The following is a 27,233-nucleotide window of genomic DNA, read 5'->3' as shown; positions in this document are numbered from 1 at the left end:
ATCTATGATGATTGTGGCACTGTTCCATTCACGTTTGCAAAAATTGCTATATAATTTTTAAGTCAGTGGCACATAACTTGGCTCGTTTGAGATGATTTTCTAGAGGAGGTGGTGTTTGAGAAACAAAACAATTTCCTCACATGAACTGGCACTATTATATGATTAAAAAAAGGGTTATACACTTGAGCACAGTTTCAAATAATTCAACTATTTCTTTTCTTCTTTCTTGGGTTCTACTATGTTGGCATTAGTCACATGTCCAGCTTGTGTAGTATAGGCATTACCACTGATTTGCTTGTCTATATATTTGATTGATTCGTTCAAAAAGTTCTGAAACGATGTTAATGCAGCTACGATAGCTGGACTACCAAAACCATGAGTTATGAGTGAGAAATGTGATAAGTGACGTTGAATGGTCGGTTCCAGAATAATTTGAGGCCTTGTGTTGCAAAGGGGTGAACGATCTTGATTTAAGCAATCGATAAATTCTTTGAGTATTTGTCTACAAAAAATAAAATAAAATAAATTATTACTTATAAAAAAATTATATATAATGTAATGTATGTAAATTGTTTTTTAAACTTTTTTCCCCGATAGAATTTAACTTAAAAATACTATATATCATACACGAGCTAGCTATACATTCAAAATATGAAACTACATAAATATAGTGAGCAATAAGAGTTAGGACAAGTTAAGAAATGTAGTCTGTGATTAAGCTAAGGTTCCGGGACATGAGGCCCTAAGAAGGGCAAGAATTGTCCGCTTTTTAGAAAAAGTAGACCTAGTTATAATACCTCGTTGACAAGTAGAACTTCTAACAAAAGGGGGGAAAATATATCTCGAAATTATTGCCGAATGAACAAGGTCACCTTCGTGTATATATATGTATCTATATATACACTCACGTATTGCAATACTCGGGAAAATTTCGAACGAATTAATCACGTGTCTATACCAGGTTCGTCAGGTAGTCGTTAGATGTCGTTAGAGGCTTTGGTTACACCTCTTCGAAGAAAGATCTCATTCCCTCCTGTCTGTCCCTTTAGGGATGTGGCCTTGCAGATCGATACCTGAGATAGAACTCAGTCACACCCACTAATTTCCTCTATCCATGCTCTTATAGATGCAATACAGGAGGATATATACACTGATAGAGGCTTGGGTTCAGATTACAACATGTAACATAGTTCCGCTCTTATCCTGACCGTAACTGACTCCTGTAATAAGTAACGCCTCCAAATATTCTTATGAAATAAAATAGCTCTACGCATGCTTTGTGTATACTTTGTACAGATAATAATATATTAAGTTTAATAGCTTTGTCGGAAAGCGTACTAAGAAAAAGCGCGATAAAAATCCGAGTTAAAAAAGAAATTTATACCATTTTTTTTAAAATATTAAATCAGATTAATGTATTAAATTGTCATGAAAAATAAGGAAAGATATTGCTAAAATTAATTTTTTTTTACTCACTTAGTGGCGATAATCAAGTCTTTTCTCCTGAATAGATCGTTTGTATCACTATGTCGACATATATATTCTGCAACTTGACGAGATGGAAATTCTGTTTCGCAAACATATCCAAAGTCTCTAGCCAAATGAATAGACTCACCTAAACAAATATTAAAAATATTAATTTAAAAGTATTTATAGAACTTCTATGCCTTATATAATCTTACAATGTTTTAAAGTATTCTAATTATTATTTTAATAAAAAATTTTAACTTTCTTCAGAAAAATTGTAACTCAAATATTCAAATTTTTCGAAAATATTTTTATAACTTCATAAACTTATACATTTACACACAGATAGATCTAAAAAATCTCAGGAAAAGATATATTTTTTATCTGTTAGTAAGTAATATAAGATGAAGTTTAATGTCTTAAGTTTATATCCTGCAAATATTCGTGGAATTTATTTAATTTGTTTTTAATATAATATTCTTTCTCTTTTTTCAATTTTACAAATAATTATTATAAAAAAATATTTCAGCGAAATAAAATTTTATATTTCCTTAAAATAATTAAATTATGAAGTATTTAAAATATATGTAATTCTATGTGTATGAAGGGTATATATATATATATATATATATATTATAATTTATAATTCAATTAATAAAAATTTAGATAAAAATCATTATAAATTAACAAGTCCTAAGTTTTAGATTAAAACATATTAAAAATTTCTATACAAAAGAATTGATAACAGAATAAGTAAAATCAATTTTCTAGCAATATTTAAAAGTTTAATATTAAGAATAATTAATAAAATTCTCCGTAAAAATTTAAGATTTCTTTATTATTTTTTTAGAAGTACAACCCTTTAAGTATTGTGCCTCTTACAAGTATGAAGGAAGTTATAAATGATCCTAAGGCAACTATNATCTAAAAATTACCTTTTTTTTAATCTATCAGCGATTTTTTTAGATTTTAGAGATTGAAAGAAGCTTTGAGAATATTTTCTACTACGTAAAATATATTTAATATGACAACACATTATCATATAATTATTTAAGAAAACATCTATATATTTTTCCTATTAAAACTGACTTTAAATAGAATATTATAAAAGTTCGGTTGAGTCAGAGATACACTTACATTAAGAATTAGAAATAATTGAGAATATTTAGATCAAAGAGAGAGAGATTGAGGACACAAAGTAAAAACTAGTTCTTTTATTGAGTGATGATATTTGTAACGCTATTGGCTGTTTTTCTAGACAAATATTAAGAAATAATTATTATATAATCTGTTTTTCAGTGCAAGAAATACTATACTTTTGGATAAAAATAATTTTATGTTATATTTCTCTATTCTATAATAGGCTAAATATAACAATGTTAAAACAATACTTTCAAATTGTTTATACAGTAAGAAAAACTTATCATTAACAACTTTTTACTGTGTACAAATATTGTTTAATAGTTAAATTTATGGATAGTAAAAATATATGCTACTGAAGTGTTGAACTTAAAAGAAAATATTTCTGATCTATAAAATATATACTTTGAAACTGTAAAAATTAAAAAACAAATAGCAAGGTTTATACTAAAACTTACGGACCAGTAAAAATCTATAAGACAATAAAATATTACAAAAGTATTTTTACCGAATAGAATTGATTTATAATCCCACCAGTGTTTTCTACTATACAACAATAATTTTACCTGTATTTGAACAATAAAAAACTGTTAAAAGTGTCATCTATGTTTGCGAATCGTTAAAAAAATATTCTTCTTTCCGGACAATAAAAACAAATATATAGCTAGTGTCATTTATATAACGGACAGAGCATTATAATATGAAAACACCTGTCTACACGACAGTTGGAAATGTGCCAAATCAAACTGGACATCTATTGGAGGAAAAATAATCCAATTTCCGTCGTCCATTGTTCTGTTAACGTTTTCAAAACACGGTAGTCCAACTCACGCGCGTTTTTCACTCGCCCCCACTTGATTGAAAGATACACACAAGATACAAGCGGAAGACTGAGCAGGTGTTAACCTATCCTTCTCTATTAAACTATTACGCATCATCAGATATTATAGAATTTCTCACGTCTTCAACGGAAGTTAAGAATAGCACGCACTAAAAAAAGAGAAGGGGATGTCGTGTGTGTGTGGGAAATGCATTATCTCTTCTAATGAAATTCGTTAACGGAAAGCAACCGTTTATACAGGTGTGGTAATTGCACATACAGGAAATGATCCCTCTATGTGCATCTTTAAAGTCAATAAGATTGATCGAATCTAAATTAATTACTGAAGAGTGCTCGTTAAAAATTGGTGATTATTGAATATTAATTAATGCCAAGAATCTAATTAACGAGTTTTTATATACAGCTCTACATTGAATATAACTTTTTAAAGTTTTCTTGAAATCATAAATCTGGAAAAGTATTTATTAATGAGACAGGATGTGATACAAGTTTGTATGCACATGTCCTCTCTATAAACGAATATAAAAAACGGACAGACCAACATACGCACGACACGTTTATCTAGAACATTAAAATTCTGGATGATCTTTATCACAGTTATAGTTATAGAAAGAATAAAACTGTGCACGTCTTCGCGCGCGCATGCATGCTCTCATCAAGTTATAACTAAAAAGATGTATAAAGAAAAAAGTTTGTGTATGTGTTTGTATAGATATGTATAGCGAGGAGGCCCGAAATCCCAGCACGTGCTTCTGGTTCTCCGGAACCACCTGCCGGGTCGTTGAACCATGAGGACCGCACAGGGCACGCATGAAGAGGACCCTCTCCCTTCTTTCTCCGGTTCCCGTAGAAGCTGGTATAATTAAAGTTACGCGATTCTTACCTTCCACCAATGAGGTTAAAAGAGTGACGTTGGCAGCTTTTCTTCTACCTGCAGGCAAATTTAAACCGATTTTCTCTAGTTTCTCTCGAAGTGATCGTCCACCATTTTTTGACTTGGCCCTGAAATTATGTAGAATAAAATTAAGAAGGAGAATAACGAAATGCTCTGTAGCATCCTAACAATTTTCTAGTCACAATGAAATTTTGAAGTAACAAGATTTGAAGATTATTATGGCTACACATCGGTAAAAACGGAAAAGTTTCTTTTTCTTCTTTAGGATGTTGACACCTGCACGCTCGAAGGATCAGACAGGTGTGCCCAGGTGTGACCCAATCTGAGCTTGTTAGCAGTCGCAAAGCGCGAGTACATCGAAAGATGCAATCGCTGACAGAAAAAGGAATAAAAATTTAGATTCTTTGGGTCACTAAACTTAAAATTCTGCCAGTCATTTTTTAATTTCGTCCACAAAAATCAAGAGAATGGGTTAAAAATGTAGGTGTTCACTTATCTATTTTCTCATAGATGCAATTATTTTCCTATACATCAGTGCGCTATAGCTATTATTTTTATAGTTTGAAGGTTGGAATTTTATAAAAATCAAGATTATCCATGGATTTTTTTAAAAATACATGTTCACAAAAATGCCCAGTATTTAGCAATATCATAATCATCAAAAGTATAACTTGATAATACCAGTAAATGTTTGCTAAAGATACTATCTCTTGTTCGTGGCAAAGGTTTGTACTCAACATAAACGAGAACATTACAAATTCATTACCATGCATAGGGACTTAAATAAATTCATAATGGGGCAAGGCAGCTGCTAATGTAATCTGATTAGAACCAAATGAACCTCTTTATCTTTAATTTTGATATCTAACAGGAAACGGATATTTTTTTAATCGTCATCTTCTCTTCTGTGCAATAATTGATGTAAAGATGATGATGAGTGTTTCCTGTCGTTTTAGCAATTACAGAGGAATAACTTGTTTCTATTTTTCACCCCCAACGTTGAGTCTTTAACCCTTGCCGTGAGGTTGAAGGAAGTGGAACGTTGCTTTATAGACGGGTTGACTGATCGTGATCAGATTATTAACATGTCTATTAAGGGGCGACTGATGGGTTCCAACATCTCGAAACGTCTCATCCAGTGGAGTAATTTTTATTTTTCCATTTTCCCATTCATATATTATGTGAATGAAACGTAACATTCACCTGCTCATCTCGAACATCTGGAATTATGTACAGACACTTACCCATGATAAAGAAGTTTTTGAGAAATGATTCTTTCCATTTTTATCCGTTTTATTGGTATTATTGAAGTTTCATGGAAGCAATGATCCCTAAATGTAATAATTCAACCTTGACATTCCTAAATGGGGCGGATGCTAAGGGTGATGTACCCAGTGAGGAACGTAATAGTTCGCTGAATGCTATTTAAACTATGTTTCCGTAACAATGTAACAGACAATTACTTCCTCATTTTTATTCCTGGTAAGGTTATGTGGAAATATGGAAAAACATATCCTAGTACAGGAATCTCTTAGTCTTTACACAAACTGTACAATACATAATAAAATCAAAATTAGTTAAATTTAATAAATTATGAATTTCCTGATTTTAACACAAAATTACGCTTAGATTTTGATATGTAAAGCCAAACCTGACAAAGTACTGTCTATAAAACTGCACTCACTGTGCTGAATGCAGTTTTATAACTAAATCGTTACAAAAATATGTAGATTTTTAGTTTTATTACATTTTTAACATGTAAATTAGTATTTAAAACATTTTTATTGTTGACTGTTAAAAAACTTTTTTACCTTTACATACAGAAAACCATAATAAAGTTCCATTTACTACTATATTTCAAGATTGGAGAAAATAAAATTTTATCTTGTTAACTAAAGACGTAATTAATTTCATAATTATAAAAAAAAGTAAAAAAACCTTTATGAGTCCTTGACATCTATTATTCAAACCGGAATTATTGTATACATATATTTTAAAAAATCCTAAACCATAAAATTGATTCGGAAAATGTTTACATAATAGATCGTTCTGTATCGTGATAGGAAGTAAGTTGGGCATTGCAAATATATAATCATCGATAATCCAACAAAGTCACGTGAATGGCCATCGATGTCGAACTTAAAAAGACGTTTTGCTCAAGGACGACGGAAGTTAATCTAGGTTGTGGGAATGAGATCGTCCGGTTCCTGTTATCATCAAGCACCCGTTCTGTACTTTTTTTCTCTTGTACAGAATCGTTTCTAGAACGCATTGCCTAAGGCTATATACAAAAATGAACAGTAGAACTGCGAAAAATATTACTTACCTTCTTAAAACACCACCCAGTAGAGATGCGTTTAAACATTCTGGTGGAGATAACCTCCTTTGAACTTCTCCAACAGTTACTTTATATTTCGACGTGGAGCTAAGAAGAGAAAGACGACCCGGAACTGAGCAAAATACGTCCGTTTGTCCAGATGCACCCGATAATTGTATATCTTTATGGTTTTCTGTATTTCTTGGTTTCATTCCTGTAACATTGTTCTCAGATTACTTTCAAAAATAAGAGTGTTATCATTGTAATCTTCTTATGACTCATAGGCCTACATACCTTTCCTTATAACGCTATTGTGATCCGTTGAAAATAAATTGTTAGCATCTTCTACCGTAGGTGTCTATTAAAAAAAAAATATATAAATATATATATGTNTATATATATTTATTTAAAAGTTAATATTTTAATGGAGTTCATTTTTAATAGCATTGCTATATTTTAAAACATGTAAAAATATAAAAATTGTGTACGTGATTGCAAAGCATTTCAAAATGGCGACAAGATTCTAACGTGATGTTGATTGGCTTCGTTAGTCAAAATATTGTCAAAGCCGTTTGCATAGAGAGCAGTCGCCTTTTATTGAACGTGAGATAATTAGGATTAAACGAGATTTCAACATTTTTTCTGTTTTTCAATCACTTTCTTCCGATATTTAGTACTAAATGATGACTAACAATTCTCTCTTGTCTTCGCCTCTTAAGATACTTCAACATTAATTTGTAACATCGTTAAGGCAGCTTTATCTATAAATTTTTTATGTTTATTTACTTTAAAATTTCAAAAATTTATTATTTTTATCGAAACTTTTTAAAATAAGGCTATATATAGCTTAAATTTTTTCTAATGTTAAAACTCCATTATTTAATCATATTTTCTAGTTATTATAAAGTTGAATCTAAATAAAAACTACATTTATATATCATTATTTTTATTGTAAAATTATTTTACACACTTGAATAATTTATAAAAAGAAATTTTTCATAAATTAAAACGAGTTGGGATTTTTTCCAATAAAAATTTGTAATTTATTATCCTCTCCGATAAATAATTTTTATATAATATTTCCTTAAAAATATATGAATTATTTTCAAGTCCATTCAACTTTTGTGGGTTTTTTCCCTAAATAATTTCTATGTTTCGATTTAAGATTCTTCTATGAACCCTATGACTTATATGTGAATCAACCTGAGTCAAACAGCTTAAACAATATACAAAATATTCAAGTTCCTCTTTTATATAAACCTATTATGTATTTATATAACATATTTTACTTGGCGAGTAATAACTTTCAATATGTATGCCCTATTTCTTTTATTTTTGTCATTATTTTGATAAGATTTCCTTTAGGGATTTTCCTATTGGATTCATTTGTATGCAAACCTGTATCAATTCCTGAACTAATATCATATTTCTATTTTCGGACCTACATAAAACTAGATTTATTTCTTCTTCTTCCATTCAAGTTTATCCAATCAAATCTTTATTGAGTTTATATATAATTCTTACTTAAATTGCATGACAAAGTTTGTTTATAAGACACTTTAAATGAAGTATCTAAAAATTAAATTGAAATTTGTTTAAATAATTTCAGTTATGTGTAATTTATTTAGATGAAAACTTTATGTAAATGTATAAATTTATATATTAAAACACGCACGTACTGTATAAGTTTATATTTTAACAATTAAAGTTGTTTTATGCACTCACAAAACTTAAATTATTTTTTTTTCTTGGCGAAATTTGTGTACAACTATTTGCATTACTTAAATTACTTTAGTTATTCAATGTTCACGATCGTTTTCTAGTCGGCGAAAACACGATTTTGATCTTGGGTGGACGGGTTCATCAGTTAGGTGACCCTATAATCTTATCAGGAACGCCTCGAAATGGCAGAGGAAATGAATGACAACGAAATAGGAAAACAATTTCTTATATTATATATATGTATCTTCAAACTACATTGACTAGAGGGAAGGCCTGAAGTGACGTCAACGACACGTGACACGATTAAAGAAGGAACGTAACGGAAATGGGGAAAAAAAGGAAAGAATAAAAATATTTCCCACGGTTTTCACGGTTTAGAATTCCAATATCTTGACACGCGCACAAAATAAATTTAGTCACGAATGATATTAGAAATCTTAAGATTGCTTTATAAATAGAAAGCATACATCATCTTATTTCAATTATTTACTTAATAAAGTATTGACACTTTATGGATTCCGTAATAATCACCTGTCAAAAAATTTCTTTATAATTACTTTACACGTAATGTTTCAAGTTTAAGAAACTAGTTTAAAGTCACCTGCAACCTATTCATCATTTTAAAAACTGTTTAAAAACAATCTGACATACAATTATTTTAATATTAAAACCATATAACCTACTTTTTCTATATTTAAATCTATCGTGAGTAAGAAGCTATTCCCACGACTTTACACAGGAAGAAACCAAGCAAACAATGATTATTAATCTACACGTCTAGCTTAAAATATAAAAGGTTTATTTATTTTAAATTTAGTCGTCCTACATTTATAAAGCATTTTAAGTTTCAACCCCTCACTTTTGTTGCTTTAATTTCACCTTTAAAAAATATTCACTACAGGAAAATCTATCTTATATAATACGCTAGAAGATATCAAGTATCACATTATAGGGAAGAAATTATTTTTAAAAAAATTTCAAAATTGTTTCTAAGCAACGAAAGTAAGAGGATAAACTCTACTTGATAAGTACGATATGCTATCTGAATGGGATAATGCAACCTTTAGAAAGTAATCCACCCTCGAAGGAAAAACAAGATTCTAATCAGTACCTAAGACCCCAAAGCATCTTACAGGCTGATAATTACCGAAGGACGTTTCAGGAACCTTACGACACATCCTGACGATACATCATCCCCGAAAATGGCATTCGATGGTCAAGACCTTCATGAATATGCAAGCTATAGGGAGAACTACAGTGGAATTTTACAGATATGCCCTGCATCATCTATCTTCCGGGATCGATGGAGAAGTCTCCTATCTAAAAATTACCTTTTTTTTAATCTATCAGCGATTTTTTTAGATTTTAGAGATTGAAAGAAGCTTTGAGAATATTTTCTACTACGTAAAATATATTTAATATGACAACACATTATCATATAATTAAATATTTATTGTACCGAATCAATGCCCTTTGGTTATTATTATTATAAACCTTTAAAAGGCCCCGAATGCGGAATTAATAACTGCTCTCCAGGTGTTTTTATCCTACTAGGAATATATATATATATGTATTAATGTAATGCAAATTTGCCGTTTCTACTAGATATTTTCTAAATACAGAAATAAGATTTTAAAATATATACAGATCTAAATAATTATTAAAGTTCTGATATATTCAAACTTAATTTAATATTAGGCCTAATTGAGAGTACCAGAAGAAAAGTTTTAGTACTACATTTCATGTATTTTATGTAGACCTGACACAGATTTTAAAAGTTAAAGCTGTATTTTCGTGATATAGATATGTTAAACCTTCCTATTTTGATCTTAAAAATATATTAAATCTTATAGTTTAATCAGAGAAGGATTTGTCTGTATTCAAACCTCATATCTGAGACAAGCTTTTTAAAAAAAATTCCATTTTCGTACACAGAATTATGTATATTTTCGTTCATTTCTTGAAGGCGTACTTAAAATTTAAGCCAAGAATAATTAATTTCTTCTAGGATATTAAATATTTCTTGCTTGATGCTTACTTGATTCGTATTTTATAAGCAACCTGTTATTTACTACACTAAGTAAAATGAATATTAAATTCCATGAAAATTTTTAATAAAACAGGATAATTTCTACCTTGTGTAATGCATAATTAGGATATAGATCCACGCTAACTGATTGGATACTAGCCAAAATTTCAGTTTAAACTGACTATAATTCATAAACTTTGTAGCATAAAACCAAAAATAATTAATGTCAAGGCTCCATATTTATATTATCTTTATAACCTTCGAAGTAATGGGATATTTATAAATATAAAAAAAAAATTGTATATATTCTATTCACGCTATTAAATTACCAAAGATTATTAAAATTTAATGAAAAACAAATTATATTAACTAATATTAGATTTGAACAAGGAAATAGTCTTCACAGATAAATTATGCGAATTTATTTTAGAAAATTTTAGAAATATAAATCATTTTAGTTTATCAAATGCGTTTTCTTATATAAAAATAGGTATTTATAAAGTCATTAAAATATTTTTATATAAAAATCTCCTCCAAATCATTGCTCATATCAGCTAGTATACTCTCAAAAAATATTTAAAAATCATACAAAGAATTGATATACCTTCCATTAAAGCTTAACTTTGCGGGAAGGTTTATCAAAGAAAAATCACTGTATTTACACAATAAAACACACTAGTTACAACTGCAGATGAGTCGAAATTGTTTTTCATTATCTTTTTTTTGTCATGAATCTAACTGTGAGATACAAAACAGCGAGTCATTAAAAGCCAGACAAAGCGAAACCATCTACGCACCAATTAACAACACTGTATCAAAATCAAGATAATCGCTTTCCTTATCTATCATCATGTAAACAAACGCAAGTGTATTGTCGAAGCAATTAATATGTTATCGCTTTTCCATTACTTACATATATTTTTTAAACCTTTTTTTTAATAATATATACACATTTTCCTTTGACGTGCGTCTTTAAATAGTCTTGTCAAAGTAGATAAATATTTTATTTTATCGATCTTCTAAATCTGTAAACCAGTTAAGGATGCTTTAATAAAGCCACGCTAACGAACAATCATTAAATCTGAAGATCTTAAACGAGTAGTTATTATAAAGGCACAAACAGCAGAATCAAATATTCAAAAGGGTAGGGATTGCATCTCGGGTTGTTGACCCTTACTACATGATTCCTTTTTTTTTATTATTAAATTAATTACAGAGATACTAAATTGAGTTTTGTCTCTTCCTAAATAACGATATGGGATACTATAACTAAAGAGGGGAGATCTTACGGTAAATTTGTAAAACGTGAAAAAGTTAGGGAATTCCCTTGAAGTCACGTCACGTGACATGCATTTTAGCATCCGGAATAGAAACAGGTCCTAGTATAGAGGTACCAAGAGGCATTTTCATATATATATTTTCTGGTGTTGTGATTCGCTAATTGACCGGTAGATGGAGCAATCCGGAAAATTTTGCTCCTCCAACTCCTCTATTCATGCTTCAGAGACAGTTTTACAGTTTTGTTAACGTTTAAAAAATTAACTACTTAAGCATAATGTTATTTTAATTAAACAAAGAATTTAGATTCAAAAATTATTTTTGATACTTTCCGATTGAATAATTCTGAAGATTTTTATATAAAAATTAAAAAAAAAAACTACTCTCTAACGAGTTGATTCTAAACAATGGAAATTCCAAACTATTAAAACTATTTTATACAACGAAGAGTACTTCAAAAATTTTTTTAAAAATGTAAATTAAAGTGTATAAAATTCTTTAATATTGCGACTTAAAAATTAAAGTAGTTTTAAAGTTTTTGGCATATTTTAAAATATTTGTCACTGGTGCACTAAAAATACCTATTAAAAAACTGATAAAAATTCAAAATAAACAACAAAAATTATCAAAGATTTCTAGAAATACCTTTACTTTGATGCAAGATAAAGCGAAAGTGTAATATATTTAACTCCCAATTGGATAGATTTTTATTAATATAGCAATTAGATCTCGTAAAAGTGAAAGTAAACGCTTCAACTATTTTGTTAATTATTTTTATTAATTAAAGTTTATTATTATTTTTTATTAATGTAGAACATTAAAAAACTATTAAAATTGATAATTACTGTTTGAAAGATTCTTCTAATTTACTGTTCGTTTAAATATTTCTTGTCAAACAATAGTCAAATTTAATTAAATTAGCTATAAATCATGAACTTCGAAACGGTCTTAACTTCATAAATTAATATTTAAATTAAAAACTTTAAATATGATTAACATCATTTTGTTTTATTGTTTAATTACTATAAAATGATTATGTTTGTTGTTTGATAATTAGGAAGTAAGTCAGCGTAGATAATTACACGAAAGTAATTTTAAAATATATTTAAAAAATTGTTCTAATTTTAGTTATTACGTTTCATATTAAAAATGCACAAAAGAAAGATTTTTAATTTTTAAACAATCCTTAATTAACACAGCAATATTGTTTCATTGTTTTTTTTGTAACTAAAATTATTTATCAATTAGTATTTGTCGCAATTGTTTTAATATTTTCGATGTAAATTCTAAATACCTCTGAAAAAAATTTGAAGGATTTCACATCTTTGGCCTATAAAATATAAGAACCTTGAACTTCTTTGTTCATCACTTTCATAGCTTTGACCAAGTCAAGTGAACGTTGAATCCTTAACTTGTAAACAGGGGAATCCTATACACTTCTACATGAAGTTTGATTCAAAATCTGTGTAGAAATATACATGGTTTTTTATTTCTACACCTCATATACGACTGTATTAAACTTGATATCAATCGGTTTTTAAATTATTCAACTAAAACGATATAATTAATTAAGTAAAAATTGTATTTTTTAATTCAATAAATAATTAGGAAAAAACGTTTTGTATGGACTAATTATTTTTGAATTAAATTATATATATAAAAATAAAACAATTGTTTTCTATTGATACCTAATATAATATAAAAGTGTAACTTCATTGTATTTTTATTTGATTAATTAATTATTTAATTTTAAACTTTTATTATGTTGTATAATTTAAATAGATTTAACTACAGTGTGAATTTATAAGTACAAAAATATGCAAATAATTTTAAAACTTAAATTTACATAAAAGCAATTGCATAGAACAATGTGTAGTACTAATAATGTAGCTAAAAATTGCACTTTTTTTAAAACTAAAAATATATTTTAATAATAAAATTTATAAAAGCTGTACAAATTTTCTGACCACTAGTCACAGAATAATATATATATATATGATTCATATAAAAAATCTCTCTATAAATTTAATTATTTTAAGTAAATGTATATCGCTATTTTATAATTTTTAAATAGATTTAATCATTAGAAACTTTAAATAAATTATACTTCAATCGATTATAATTTCAATATCGATATTTACTTTAAAAAATCCAAGTTTATCTGCTAGAATTAACTAAAAATTTAAAATATTTTCTTAAATAATAATTCACTTATCAAAGAACAGATATGATCTAACTGCATTTATCAATTAACGTTGTAAATTTAGGAAGAAAATTAAAAATAATTGTATGAAACACAATGATCTTATTCTATAGTTAAATATGAATGGTCGTTTATATAGTAGTAGTCGCCGGGGGTACAATAAATCGCACCTTCTAGCTTCAGGTGGTCGATTATTAAAGAAGTCGGTTGTTACCCTAGAGGTAGTGTCTATGAATGATGCAGAAGAGACGGACAGAATTGTGGGTAATGAGGTCATTTACGGCGTCCTAATGGCCTTAGCTACCGATTACGGCTTGTACCTACAGATTATAGTTTAACACAGAAAGAGAGAACAGACTAGCAGGTGAGCGACCCTTTCAGAAGAGTTGGCTTATCTCAAAAAAGAAAAAAAAATACAAAAAATAAACTGCAGTACTACATAATTGGGAATGATTATCAGGTTTTATGAAAGCTATTTTTTTTATTTATTCAGCACTAAATATTCTTAAAACAAGAAAGAAAATGGAGTAAATAGCATTGAATGTGTACACCTTCAGGAGGATTCTAAGTTTAAACGAGTGGGCGTTTTTTTATAAATTAATTTTAAACTGTTGATTTATAATAATATACATTTTATTAATTTTATATAAACATAAATTTGGGCGTTTGGAGTGTAAAAAAATGTTTAAAAATCAGAATTATACTTTCAGATTATCGCTTAATCTGATAAAACATTTTCACCTCCGCTATCACGTTGTCATTGATGACAGGATGAGAAAAAAAAAGTCTGAATCTGTATATATTAAAAGGGAGTAAATTAAGATAACTGAAAATTAACATGCAATAGAGTGTACTTCGTATCAAACACATTGAAATCACGATTGGAATTTTTACAGACATCCGCATGCAACACCATCTAACCAGTTATCCTGATAAATGCCAGAGGGCTAGAACTACCTAGTCCCGGAGGGATGAAGAATCACCACGCAGCATACCAATGGTGGCATTTACCTTTTGGATAGCAGTGCTACTTCTAGTTTCTAGCTTGTTTCATTCTAGCAAGACTTATTATTTTCATCCATTTGCAACGTTACACTTTTTTTTGTTTTGTTTTTTGATAAATTGGCAAAACTATAAACTTAAATTTGCCTAAAATCTAAGTAATGAATCACGAGAATAATAAATCTCCTTTTATGCATGCAATCACGCTGTATCATACATAAGATCATCTTCGATAGAGCATCTGTCACGCAAACTAATAAAGTAACGAATATGGCTGTGTAATAGCCATTAATGAAAGAATTTCGTCCACATATGGATCGTGGTGAATCATTAAGAGTGAATCACTCCACGTTTCAATGGAATAAATGAGATACTGAAGTGACCAGTTTAAATACTGACCTTGACTTTCTCTTGTTAAGCTAGTGTCCTTGATTGTTCAAGGTTGAAGTACGTTAGTTATTCACCACATCACCGGAAATTCAAAAATCTATTGTACTTTTGGGACGATTGCGATTTCTTCAATACAACAACGTCGAAAAACAATTTGTATTCATATTTATGAAACCGTTATGAATTCTCACAGTTTAAGCAGTTTTCTGCATAAGATTTAAAATAGAATTTAAGAAAATTTTCAAACCTGCAGTCAAATTTTCTTTTTAAAAAAATTCTAAATAAAAACCTTATTTTAAATGTTAAACTCTTGGAAAACAAGGAAAAAAAACCCTTTGGAGCAATTGTGTATTTTTTCCTCCTAAGATTCTTGGATGAGATAAACAATTATTAGTTACATATCGTCAAAAACATACCTTACAACATTCCACATTTCGTAATTATCAAAATGAAAACTGACATGCAATCAAAATATTTGTGAAAACAGAAAAAATAATGTACAATTTCGGATGAACAGTGTGCATAATTTTTCATTTCTGAAAAAGTATTTAAACTTTCGATATGAAAGCGTTACAATACTCGACTCTACTCTAGATCGAGAAACAAGGAAAAAAAGAACCTCATGAATATATTCGTGCATAGAAATAATGCCATAAATACAACGAATGCACAGTTTCATTATTCTTTTTTGATTCCTTGACCACCTATGTCGAGCATTATTTACAATGATGAACAATTCCATTGTGCCAGTTAAAGCAAAATATTGAAGCACAATGATACGTTATGTTATCTTAGAAAAATCGAGTTATAAAATATCTTACACGTTCTTAAATTAGAATGATCTTATCTGATTCGACAATTTATAGCTTGTGCTACAAAATGTTATCTAAATTGAAACTGAAGTCATTTCAGTATTAGATTACTTAGACCTTTATTTTTTTCTATTAACTGTAACTCTATTGTATCCATCATTCTGTAATATAGTAACACAGCAAATTTGATCTCGAGATATATCTTTTTAAATTTAGTAAAACGAGTAATTCTGCCTTTTATATTCTATTTTTTTTTAAACTTGTCTATAAGTTGGAAACAATAACTTTACTGAAGTTGGCTTTATTTTACTATAAATATAACAGATGCTAATGATTCAGTTCTGCGATTCAATTAATTTTTGAATTGTTTATAATTTCTGTAATATTTTTATTATATTCCTTATTATTTGTTATTAACACTGTGGATGCTAAAATTATTATTACATCGTTAAAGTCATTAAATAAGAATAATAAAACTAACGATGGATTTTACAGACAGACTTAAAAAAGTAATAGAAATTGAATAAAAAGATTAAAACAGTCTGATTTTAAGTTGAATCTTTTCTATTCTTAATGGGAGATTCTATGATAAACGAAAAATGATGAATTTATCAGCTAAGGAACTGACTAGTCATCGTAGTTTGTAATGAATCTAATTAAGGAGCATCACAAAATAAAATTAAATTTATTATTTTTGAATTAATTTTTAATGATGTTTACAGTTTCTTAAACAACAAAATATTAAATTAAGCATAATAATCTATAGCACTAAACAAAGTTCTGCTCGAATATTAAATTTAAAAAAGTCTGCTCATTGTTAAATCTACTAGAAACATTCAAGGCTTCACTGCAACACACGTACAATTTCCATATGTCCATTAAAAGCATAATAAAATTGCATTCGTCTTTTATATGAATATCAGATTATCGATGTAAAGATTTAAATAGAGTCTGATATAAAATATTCAGATGCGTAATGTAATTAATTGTTACGATTCTAACAATTCAAATAGAAAAAAGAAGTTACGGATTTGAAACAAAAATTCGTGAACTTTTTACCTAAATTCGAACGTTTTTATTTCAAAAGAAAAAAACATTTTTCTAGAAATATTTATAATGTAGATAACATTTTACGGTCTGATAGTAATTAAAACTAATTAATGCAATTTCATCCATCTTTTATTTATCTAGAATTAAAAAAGTAAGACCTTTCTACCAATCACCGTTACTTGAAAAATCATCATCTTCAGTATCTCAGACACAAGATTGGGTCGATGACCGATTTGAGATGTTCGTCAAGGGAGGGGTCATTGGCCTACAAGACGACACCGCGTGTTGGAATGTCGGTACGGTCACGTGGACAATCAAAAGCCGGTCCCGGAACCAGCAGGACCACCTGACGTGGATGTGTCCATAGCACGTGATTGTTCGAGACCTTTGTTGACTTCGTCGGCAAGACGAACATTCATTCATCTTTGTATGATCTCATAGTAAAAACCCATTTTAAGACAACACAAATAGCTTATTTCTAAATTTATTAGAAGAGAGAGAAATGTTTCTTCAAAACAATTTGCTTTGGCCTTATCATATATTCGAGTCACAAACAAATATAATTTATTCTCTTTAGATTCGTCACTTCAAAACAAATTTTAAATCGAGCCGCCTTCATTAGAAAACCAAATAAGTAGGCAGGTATATAAACACTTTTTTTCCCTCTAGATTTAAATACGTTTTATGATAGATCCAGAAATGTTTGATTCATCCATATTAAACAGAAATGATTTCGGAACTATTGGCTTCTTCAAAGCATTGACAGTTAAAACGAAATGACAAGAACTTGTTTGTATTATCGCTTACGATATCAAACCATCAAGTTTTCTGCAGGACAAGATCCGGAACGACGATCGTTTATGCACGCGAACTGCACGGGGGAGCAACTCAGAACGATCAGTTGAATGTTTTAGAGCCCAGTCTTGCTTGTTTTTCTATCGACTATCGATATAAAGGCTCGAGCAATTGCCAATCTCATCTCGAAAAACAATCATTTAAATCTTTCTCGTCTCTCATATTTTTCACTGACTAAGAGCAACTTGATCAAACTATACTTTTATACTAAATGAATACAATTATCAGACTTAAATGACAGCTGGAACCTTCCTTCTAATGTTTACAAAAAATAAATCTTACTTTCAGAGTTTACTACTTCCTTTGAAACAATTTAAACATTGTTTCTAATTTCTCGATTAAAAAAAAAAAAACTCAAATCTTGCTTCCAGTTTACTCCCTAAATCTTGTTTTACTCCCTAACACAGCTCTAATCTCTTAAAATTCTCACGATAGCTTAAGACGACAAAGCTTTTATTGGAGGGGAGAAATTGCTAAAAACTTTGCATTAAAAAGAATTTATTTCGAAGAAAATTGCTTAAATTTTTTAATCAATAATGACCAAAATTCAATTCTATACAAAATAACTTAGAAATTTTCCACAATATAAGCAAAACATTCCATTACACTAAATTATTTAACGATTCCGAATGCTTTTAATATAAGAAAAATTTATTTAATTAAAAATTCATCAAAAATGATAAAAATCAAGTTAGAATTCATCAAAACATATCCTTAAATATTAAATTTCCTGAACCACAGTAGAAAAATGCGATCCGGAATTATAAAGATGTAAAAAGAAAATATACAAGGGGGGGGAGTGATTATCAGTTCCTACATGCAAATTCTTGTTACCGTATACTTATGCAAATGAGATATTGTCTTGTTCGAAACGTAAGTAAAAAAGCATAGAAAACAATTGTGTGAATCTTCCTATTTAAAAAAATAATAAATAGTTTTAGATAATAGTAATTTAAATATTAGAATAATCAACTAAAAATATAAAAATAAATTAGTTTTTCGGCTTTGAAATACATCTCAGGTGTATTCGTTTTTGCTAAACATTGTACACTTTTTACGTCAAATTTACGTCAATATTATACTTTTTCGTAAGAAAACTGCAAGAATAACGTAAAATTAACGTAATAGTTTACATACATTATTGGAACAAAAGTTCAAAAAATCTTATCGTGATTATCTCGTTACTGTGCTTTACCATTAAAACTTTATAGTATTAAAAACATTGTGTTATAATTAATAATTATTTTCGGAAGTAGTAAAAAGGAAAAAAAAAAAAACAAATATATATTGAATTTTTCTACAGACCATTAGAATACCAAGGACACGATATAAAATTCTAGCTAAACGACCTTCTGAATAAATGATCGATACGCGATAGATAAAAATCGCAGGGAAATCCCTATTGAGAAAAATTGCTTTATTTTCACTTGTATAATTTCTTATGAGCGTAAATATTCCCTGTATTTTTATATAAATAAAGTTTTCCATGGTTGTAATCATGTGTAACGCACATTAGTTAGAAAATAATAATGATTAAATCTCTTCTTAGAAAGTAAAAAGAATAAAATGACCCAACTACATCCGCTATTTAAAACATTGGCTTATGAAGTAAAATAGCTTTAAAAATAAACTTTTAAATCTTTTCACGTAATTAAGAAGATTAATTACATTTTATGGAATTTGGGAGATTTTAGAAAATTCTCTTACAGTTTTTAAGGTTTTAAACATGACTTTGCCTTAAATTAGTCTATGTTTGAAGCTAATTTTACTATTAAGGAAAAATTATTTTCCTTGAATAGCATTGTGATATTTAATTTACAGGAATCAGCAATTCATTTAATACTTAAAAATATACATTTTTTAGAATTATTTTATATTCCGCATTTTAAAATAGAATTATCAAATTTCAACACTTAAATATGAAGAAAATTGAATAATATTCCAATATTTAATAAGAAGAAATCGCTGGATTTCAATACATTTAGCATTAATTTCTACCTTTTTAATGGTAGAAATTAATGCTAAACGTCAAAAATTTATTTTCTGCATTCTAAATATAGAAATTAGCAATACAGGAAATTTCAACAATTGAAAAATGAATAAATAAATTTAATGTAAAGAAGTCGCCTTCCCAATATTAAAGAATATAAATTTTTAATTAATTCATATTAATTGTATCAAATTCCAATATTCATAATAGAAATAATGAAAAAAATATCTAAATTGTTTTATTAAAGATATATAAACATTTAATGCTTTGTATCCTCAAAAAAAGACAATACGACGATAGAGTGTTTTAAACTTTGCTAGATAATGCAGACGTTATGTCACGATTTGAACATTGGTATCACATTGAATAAGTGCTTTGAAAAGGGATGAAAGGAAAATATTCTTAGAATCTTACGTGCAGAAACACGAAAAAGCTATGCTGTAAAAAAACGTCGGGTCACTCGACTCTAAACCCCTTTCTTAATTCACTAAACAACAACATAATTGAGTGTTGTTAAAGGAATAGTTCTCTTGATCTTTCGACTTCAAGAATTCAGGAACAAAATGTTAGACTTTATAATTAAAATATTAATAATTTATATCAATAATAATAGATTAAATTCATTATCGAAAGTGATTTTTATAGAAAAATTTTCGCATGATTTAAGTTAAATTTTTGTAACGTTTTAGGCTGTTTAGCGTGTTTTAAAATTACTTTTGGTAAATATATTTTATTATGTAATAAGACTAATATAAAAAATGCTAAATTTTCGTGTGAACTCGCCTCTTCTCTTTTGCTCTTTGCCATTATTCTGTTATAAAATCGACATTCTTTGTTTGAAGGAACCAAGTTGAGCATCCTTCTTTCCATTTTCTTAATGATTTATTTAGACACGACACGCATGTTTAGGTCGTCTGCATCTCACGATTTTATGCTGTACACGTGTGGACCTTGGATCCAGAACTGTTGCTCGACAACGAACGTTCAACTTTTTAACATGTAACATTTTTGACAGATTTAAAATCATTACTAAGCTGGTTACAAACTGCGTGAACGACAAGGTATTCGACATTACCTTCAAAGTTTCTGATATCTAATGCAAAGTTTGAACTAGTAAACCCGATTAATGAGAAATGGGCGCTCTCTAGCATGTTGAGACGGCAAAAAAGTCGAAAATATTTTAGTAACGAGTATCTGGTGTTGCGGTTTCTCTATTGAACATGCAAGCTTACCTATCATACATGACGAGCGATCTAAAAAGATTCAACCTGTTCCAATGGTGTGTGTGTGTGTGTGTGTGTGTGTGTGTGGATTATTTAATAAAAAAAGTCTTTATAAAAAAAAAGATCTTGAAGTTTTTATAAAATACGATGTGATGATTTAGATCGGAACTTCAGAATAAATCACGACTAAACATTTTATAGTTTTCGTAGCGTTCTTTAGTGTTTCATTATAACTCTTCAAAACGATAAATGTTAACAAAATCAATACACAAACAAGTGAAATAGGTAGTGAAGTATTTAACATCGTCAAGTCCCTAGTAAGGCCCCTCATGGCAGAGGTTGAGTAGATAGAAACCATGATTTTTCTAGACATTAGAAAATTAAGTAGCGCAGCAGACACTGATTTCAGATTGTTATTATTTATAAATCAAGCTCTACTATAATTAATTAAATACTGATTTATAAGTGAAGCGAGCATAAATTATGTATATAGTTTTAGTTACACTAAATAAAAATTAAGTTACAGTTTTATATATTAAGACGTACTAAATTTTCCTACCTGTCCATCATCTAAAGTTGGAAGACCACCCGGTGTATGTAAACTGATTAAGTCCTGTTCAGAGATCATATGAGGACCATGCATCAAAACGTCCGGACGTCTGACATTACTGTATGCAGCATCCACTCGCCTTCCAGCATCGACATAAGTTCCCGAAAGTCCAGGATGCATGCTTGTTGGAATGTGAAGTGGATCATCGTCTCTTCTGTTAGCAAGGCCATGGCCTCTTTGAGGTGGATGAAGCTGTTGATATTGTTGTTGATGTTGCGCTGCCGCTAGTGGATTCAGATGTGTATATGGATCTGCATTTACATGAGGATGGTGAAATTCTAACTGCTGTTGTGGGATATTATATGGCGGAGGATAGTAGGGTGGTTGGAAGTCGGCTGATGTTGGTGTATGAGTTAATCTAGGAGTTGTGTTGAATGATGTTGCACTACCACCCACTGTACCGATGCTGGTTATAGGACCAAGAGCCGCTGCTGCTGCAGCGTGACTTCCCACCAGATCTCTACGCTCCTGTAATATAAAAATTAAATTTATTTTTTATGTAGTAACAGGACAAAAAAGCGTAAAATATTGCATTCTCAAATAAGGACTAGATAAGTTAACATCTAAATTAAAAAATATATAAACCAATACATAAAGATTTTTTTAAGTGTATCAGTGAATGAACCACTTCGTTTTCCGCTATGTAGTCAACACACCAAACAAATGACAGTTGGACAACGTGTTCATCGATGTGGAACCTACCTTCACTACTTTTTTATTTTTTATTTTTTTGCGATATATCTGCGCCAATTTTTGGACGAATTTAGAGTATAAAATTTCACAAATTATAGTAATTTTTATAATTGTCGGCAGCATAAGGAAACCAATACTAATACGGTAACAAATAATCAGATCAGAACAAAAATGTAGATTTATGATCGATAAAGTTATGATTATGTTATTAATTGAGGTTACGAAGCATAACTGAGAGAAGATAGAACTTTAGATACAACATTAACATCTTAATGAGATTTTAATCTAAAAAGTTTAATGAGATTATAATATTTTGCATTATAATGAGATTATAACATCCTTATGCAGCAATTGTTTTAAAAACTAAATTTAAATTTTACACATTTATCACGTTTAAATCATTTTTCTTGTTAAAAAATATAATTTGCATGTTTATGCTTCTATATGATATAATTCTTTGCATTTAAATTTCGTAAAAAATTTGGCAACAATTTTAAATTTATCACTTAAACCTAAGGAATAATTTATTATTCCAGTTATTAAATATTTCAGTTATTAAAACATATTTGTTACTCAGTTCTATACAAAGTTTATGAAGAAAAATAGTTTAAATCGATAAATTCTTTCATTGTATGTTATTAAAAAATGATAAATCTACGATGTGACAGAAGCAACCAATACAAACTCATGTTTTTCCCCCTATACAATCTTCCAGAATAACGCATAGGGATTTTCCCCTATGGAGGGGAAACGATCTAACTCTTCATTCATTTTTACAAGCTTACGCAGTCATAGAGGTCATTCGACTAGAGGTAAATTTCTGAGAAATACATAATTGTAGATACAGCACTGTGATCAGCAGAATTTTATAGAACCATCTGAGTAAGCTTAATTGAAATTGTCAAAATTGCTTATATGAAGTCATTCAAATTTTCTATATAAATAATTAATAAAATATTGTTTTTAAGTAAAGACAACAGGAAATAATATACAGATATTTTATCAGTACTATTGAATCTTTATTAATTAAGAGCGTACTCTTCACAGGTATCAAAATTTAAAATAAACAAATGTTTAACAGACATATATGTATTCAATTTAAAATTTAGTAATATAAATTTTACAATTTCCTCTTCCAATCATATATATGACTGGAATGGAAGAGCTTTAATGTTTACAAGCATTATAATCTTATTATATATATATAAACATATAAAATTAATCTCGGTTGTTTAGATTTCATAACGTGATTCTCCACCCTTAATTTTCCTAGTAAATAGTGCTTAAAAATTGCGAATATACATTCATCCTACTTAAACAGTATTTAGAAAACTATAAAAATATTGCTTTAAATATAAAAAACTGAATAAAAACTTAATTTGAAAAACATTAACTTCAAGTTATTTTACATAAATCATCCTAAATATTATTTTTAAAACTTAGTGGAGGAGTGACTAAGTTACAAACTTGTTTCTTAAATTAAAAGTTACATATAACTTTTAATGTTTGATTTAAAATATTTGATGTTTACTACTATTTCTATAACATTAAAAATTTGCATCAATCTTCTTTACTAAGCAACTAAGATTTGTTACATAATTCTCTCTGGTAAATTTAATACATAATTTATAAATTTTCCCATTTTTCAACGAAGAAAGATTACTTCTTTTATTATTATACTAGAATAAAATTACTTTTTCTGAATAAATTAAGTGGGGAAAAAATTTATTAAATTTTATTTAAGCAATAAATCTCCAGTATAAATAAAGAAATGTATATATAATATAGCTTGAAGAAAAGCAACGTAAAACCCCTTTTTAGCACTTATTTTTAATACTACAAACATTATAATCTTATAATTGCGCATTTATATCGTGCGTGTATAATAGTGTGTATATTATTAAATTTTAATTAATTTTATTTAATCAAAAACTAAGCTCAAGGCGGAAGTTTGATTCAAACCGTTAAAGAACGAAAAAATATATATATTTTTTTAAAACGTGAACTTTAAATATAGTAGTTTCCTACAGATATACAATGAAAATCCGTATCAGAACAGAAAATTTTGGCTTATCTAAACGCACTAATCATTTCCTAAAAATCTGTCAAGTTGTGTTTTTGATCTGCACGATCAACCGGCAAGAACGAACCGGATGTTAAAATATTTCATATATAAACTTATATATATTTTAAAGAAAAATTACATATAAGTGGAATTTTAATAATGATTTTTATAATTTTATATATCGACCTAAATTACCTTAAAAATACAAAAATGTTTTATATAGAAGATATTTCCAAGACAACTCATGCACGATGGCAGAACTCGAGTTCTGGATCATTGTGATAATATCGGAATGCACACTTACTCTAGTATATCCGTTATTTTCGTCACCTTTCATGCATCACATGCTAGATTTAGCACGATTAGTCACGCCAAGTAGCATTAATGGAATTCGGGTATTGAATTTGAAAGGGGTGCTTACCATAAAAAATAAATAAAAAGATTCTTGATAAACATTAAGCATTTTCGTATTAAAATCTTAATATCTATGTTTCATAAAATAATTTTTTTAAATATTTTTATAAATTTAACATATGTGTGTCTTATTTTATAACAGAAACGAACTCCTAAGAATTTTTCTTATTTTAAATTGCCTACTGCAGGACAGGTCAATCTATTGTATACTTCTAATGCCTGAAGGTATGCGGTGATGTAGGTCAGAAGAATGGACAGCACCCTAAACAAGAACTTTTGTGAGTGTTAACTTGTTGCATTTCATGGTAAACTTAGCAATTTTCTGTATACAAAATTCAATAATAAGCCTAAAATTTTAGGACAATCTTGCAATTAGATTTACTAAAACAGCATTCTTACCGGCAAATGAAATAAGTTACTTTCAATGGAGAACTAAAGTAATCAGTAGTAAATTAAAACTAATATCTAAATTCGGAAGTTAATGTTTAGCACGTGGAGTGAAGTTAAAAAAGAATTATTACCCTAACCGAGCTAAAGCTATATAAATGTTAATAACCTACCTCTAGCACGCTGGTATGTGCTAAGGAATTTAACTATTTAAAAATATACATGTATCTATTATGTAAATAGAGAAAAGTACCTCATTAGGTGAATCGATCAGACCGAAGGCAGATGGCATATCATCCGATTTACCAGGCGACAATCTACCTGTGACATCATCAGAATCGTCCACCTTTCTCTTCTGTGCATTTCCAGCATTCGGGCTACCAGCGTGGCCAAGTGGGCTTAGCTGGGCCATCATCAAAAAAACAAATAAATAAACTAAATTTAGCCCAGCTTTAAGTTCGCGTAGATCCACTCGATAGTACTCTTACAAACTGGAAAAACGTTCGTCCGTATAACTCGCCTGCACACTTCACTGGAGTCTCGGCCGCACCTGAGCTACTCCGCCACAGGTGAGCGGGACTTAGTTGATACCCCCCGTTCTTCTATCCCCCACGCTCAACTCCACAAACACTCCCCGAGTGCCTTCCCGGAAAAATACAGGGGGAGAGATGTGTCGGAGATAAACGCGCCGGTCTAGTCTACCCTGAGGCTTTTTCAAATTCTAGTCTCTTCCTTAGCATAAATTGGGACGCTCTACCTGTCTAGTTCCATTCTACCCTGCCGTAACGAGTGGGTCAGTCCCGAAAATGACCTTGACACTCGCGACACGTCCCGTAGTATCGTTTCGGTTTCGGTGCCACAAACGGTGACGAATTGAAAACATCGTTTCTGATTTGTCAAAGTTACAATTGTGATTCGTGATCTCTATTGGATGAAATTAAGCACGCCTTCTTTGTCGATAAACCAATAGACTCCTCAAATGATACATGCGTCGATACGAAAACACGCCTACACTACGTCATATGGAAGTTTTTGCAAACATGTGGCGCCCTCTGTTAACAAAATATCTTAAGAAGAAATGGATTAATTTTGAATTTAATTAAAGCGTATTTTTTATCTAAACCTTTTTCAATTTTAAGTCTAAAGTTTTTATCATTTTAATTAAGTTTTAAATTAAGATCATTTTAAAATTAGAAATCATTTTTAAAATATAAATTTTATTTTCTATTATTTTTATAACTATAAAAAATTCTAAACACTTAATACTTTCATTTATAAAAACTTTCTCGGGTAAAAAAGCATTTTAAAAAATTAAGTAATTTCTTCTATTTTTTTCCAAATTTAAAATTATTATAACCTACACAAAATAATTTATTGAAGAGTTCAAAATTAAAAATCACTTAAAATTTTTAAAACACATTTAAATGTATAGAAGTTCTTAAAATAAATTGGTCATTTAAAAACTTAGATTTGTCACCTGATGTATGGATGAATGTACTGTACACAAAACAATAATTGTCGGGGTCAGTAAGTACACATGATCGAAACAAAAGTACCAGGCCGTGAAAATGTAAATAAAAAAAGGACAGATTCCGTCATATGACATCGTGATAATTATAGTTTTGCCTACTAGCAAACAATGGTACTAAATGGTGACAACATGGGAACCATCGTGGTTAAATACGAATAAAGATTTAACATGTTATTAAATCGTCCTTTTATTGTGCCGAAAGTCTTCGATTTGCAAATTTTTTAATCAATTTTAAGTGCGTTACATTTTTGCACCTCAAATAGTTATTATGTAAACTTAAATAAAATTAACATAAACCAAGAATAGAAATTAAATTTTT

The 27,233-nt window shown here is 28.9% G+C and overlaps 1 protein-coding gene across 1 annotated transcript; it reads right to left on the bottom strand.

Annotated features, from left to right (window-relative positions):
- Nucleotides 1-181: 181 nt before the first annotated feature.
- LOC111614100 (transcription factor AP-2-beta-like) lies at nucleotides 182-26,274 on the bottom strand. The gene is made up of 7 exons (XM_023355481.1): nucleotides 25,637-26,274; nucleotides 21,774-22,292; nucleotides 6,955-7,018; nucleotides 6,670-6,874; nucleotides 4,332-4,450; nucleotides 1,477-1,615; nucleotides 182-502 (listed from the first exon to the last, which is right to left on the bottom strand). Exons 1-7 carry the CDS (start codon nucleotides 25,796-25,798, stop codon nucleotides 208-210), a joined length of 1,503 nt encoding a protein of 500 aa, XP_023211249.1. The 5' UTR covers nucleotides 25,799-26,274; the 3' UTR covers nucleotides 182-207.
- Between the last annotated feature and the right edge of the window lie 959 nt (nucleotides 26,275-27,233).

Source organism: Centruroides sculpturatus, unplaced genomic scaffold (genome assembly GCF_000671375.1).
Source record: "Centruroides sculpturatus isolate CEXI.00-Female unplaced genomic scaffold, Cexi_2.0 scaffold2, whole genome shotgun sequence".
NCBI classification, from domain to species: Eukaryota; Metazoa; Arthropoda; class Arachnida; order Scorpiones; family Buthidae; genus Centruroides; species Centruroides sculpturatus.
This window is presented reverse-complemented; position numbering and strand designations above follow the sequence as displayed.

Coding starts and splice junctions, on each gene's coding strand:
- LOC111614100 (XM_023355481.1), bottom strand. CDS start 25,798: ATGATGGCCCAGCTAAGCCCACTTGGCCACGCTGGTAGCCCGAATGCT. Junction 6,875..6,954: donor CAATAGCGTTATAAGGAAAG/GTATGTAGGCCT, acceptor ACAATGTTACAG/GAATGAAACCAAGAAATACA. Junction 1,616..4,331: donor TTTAACCTCATTGGTGGAAG/GTAAGAATCGCG, acceptor ATATTTGTTTAG/GTGAGTCTATTCATTTGGCT.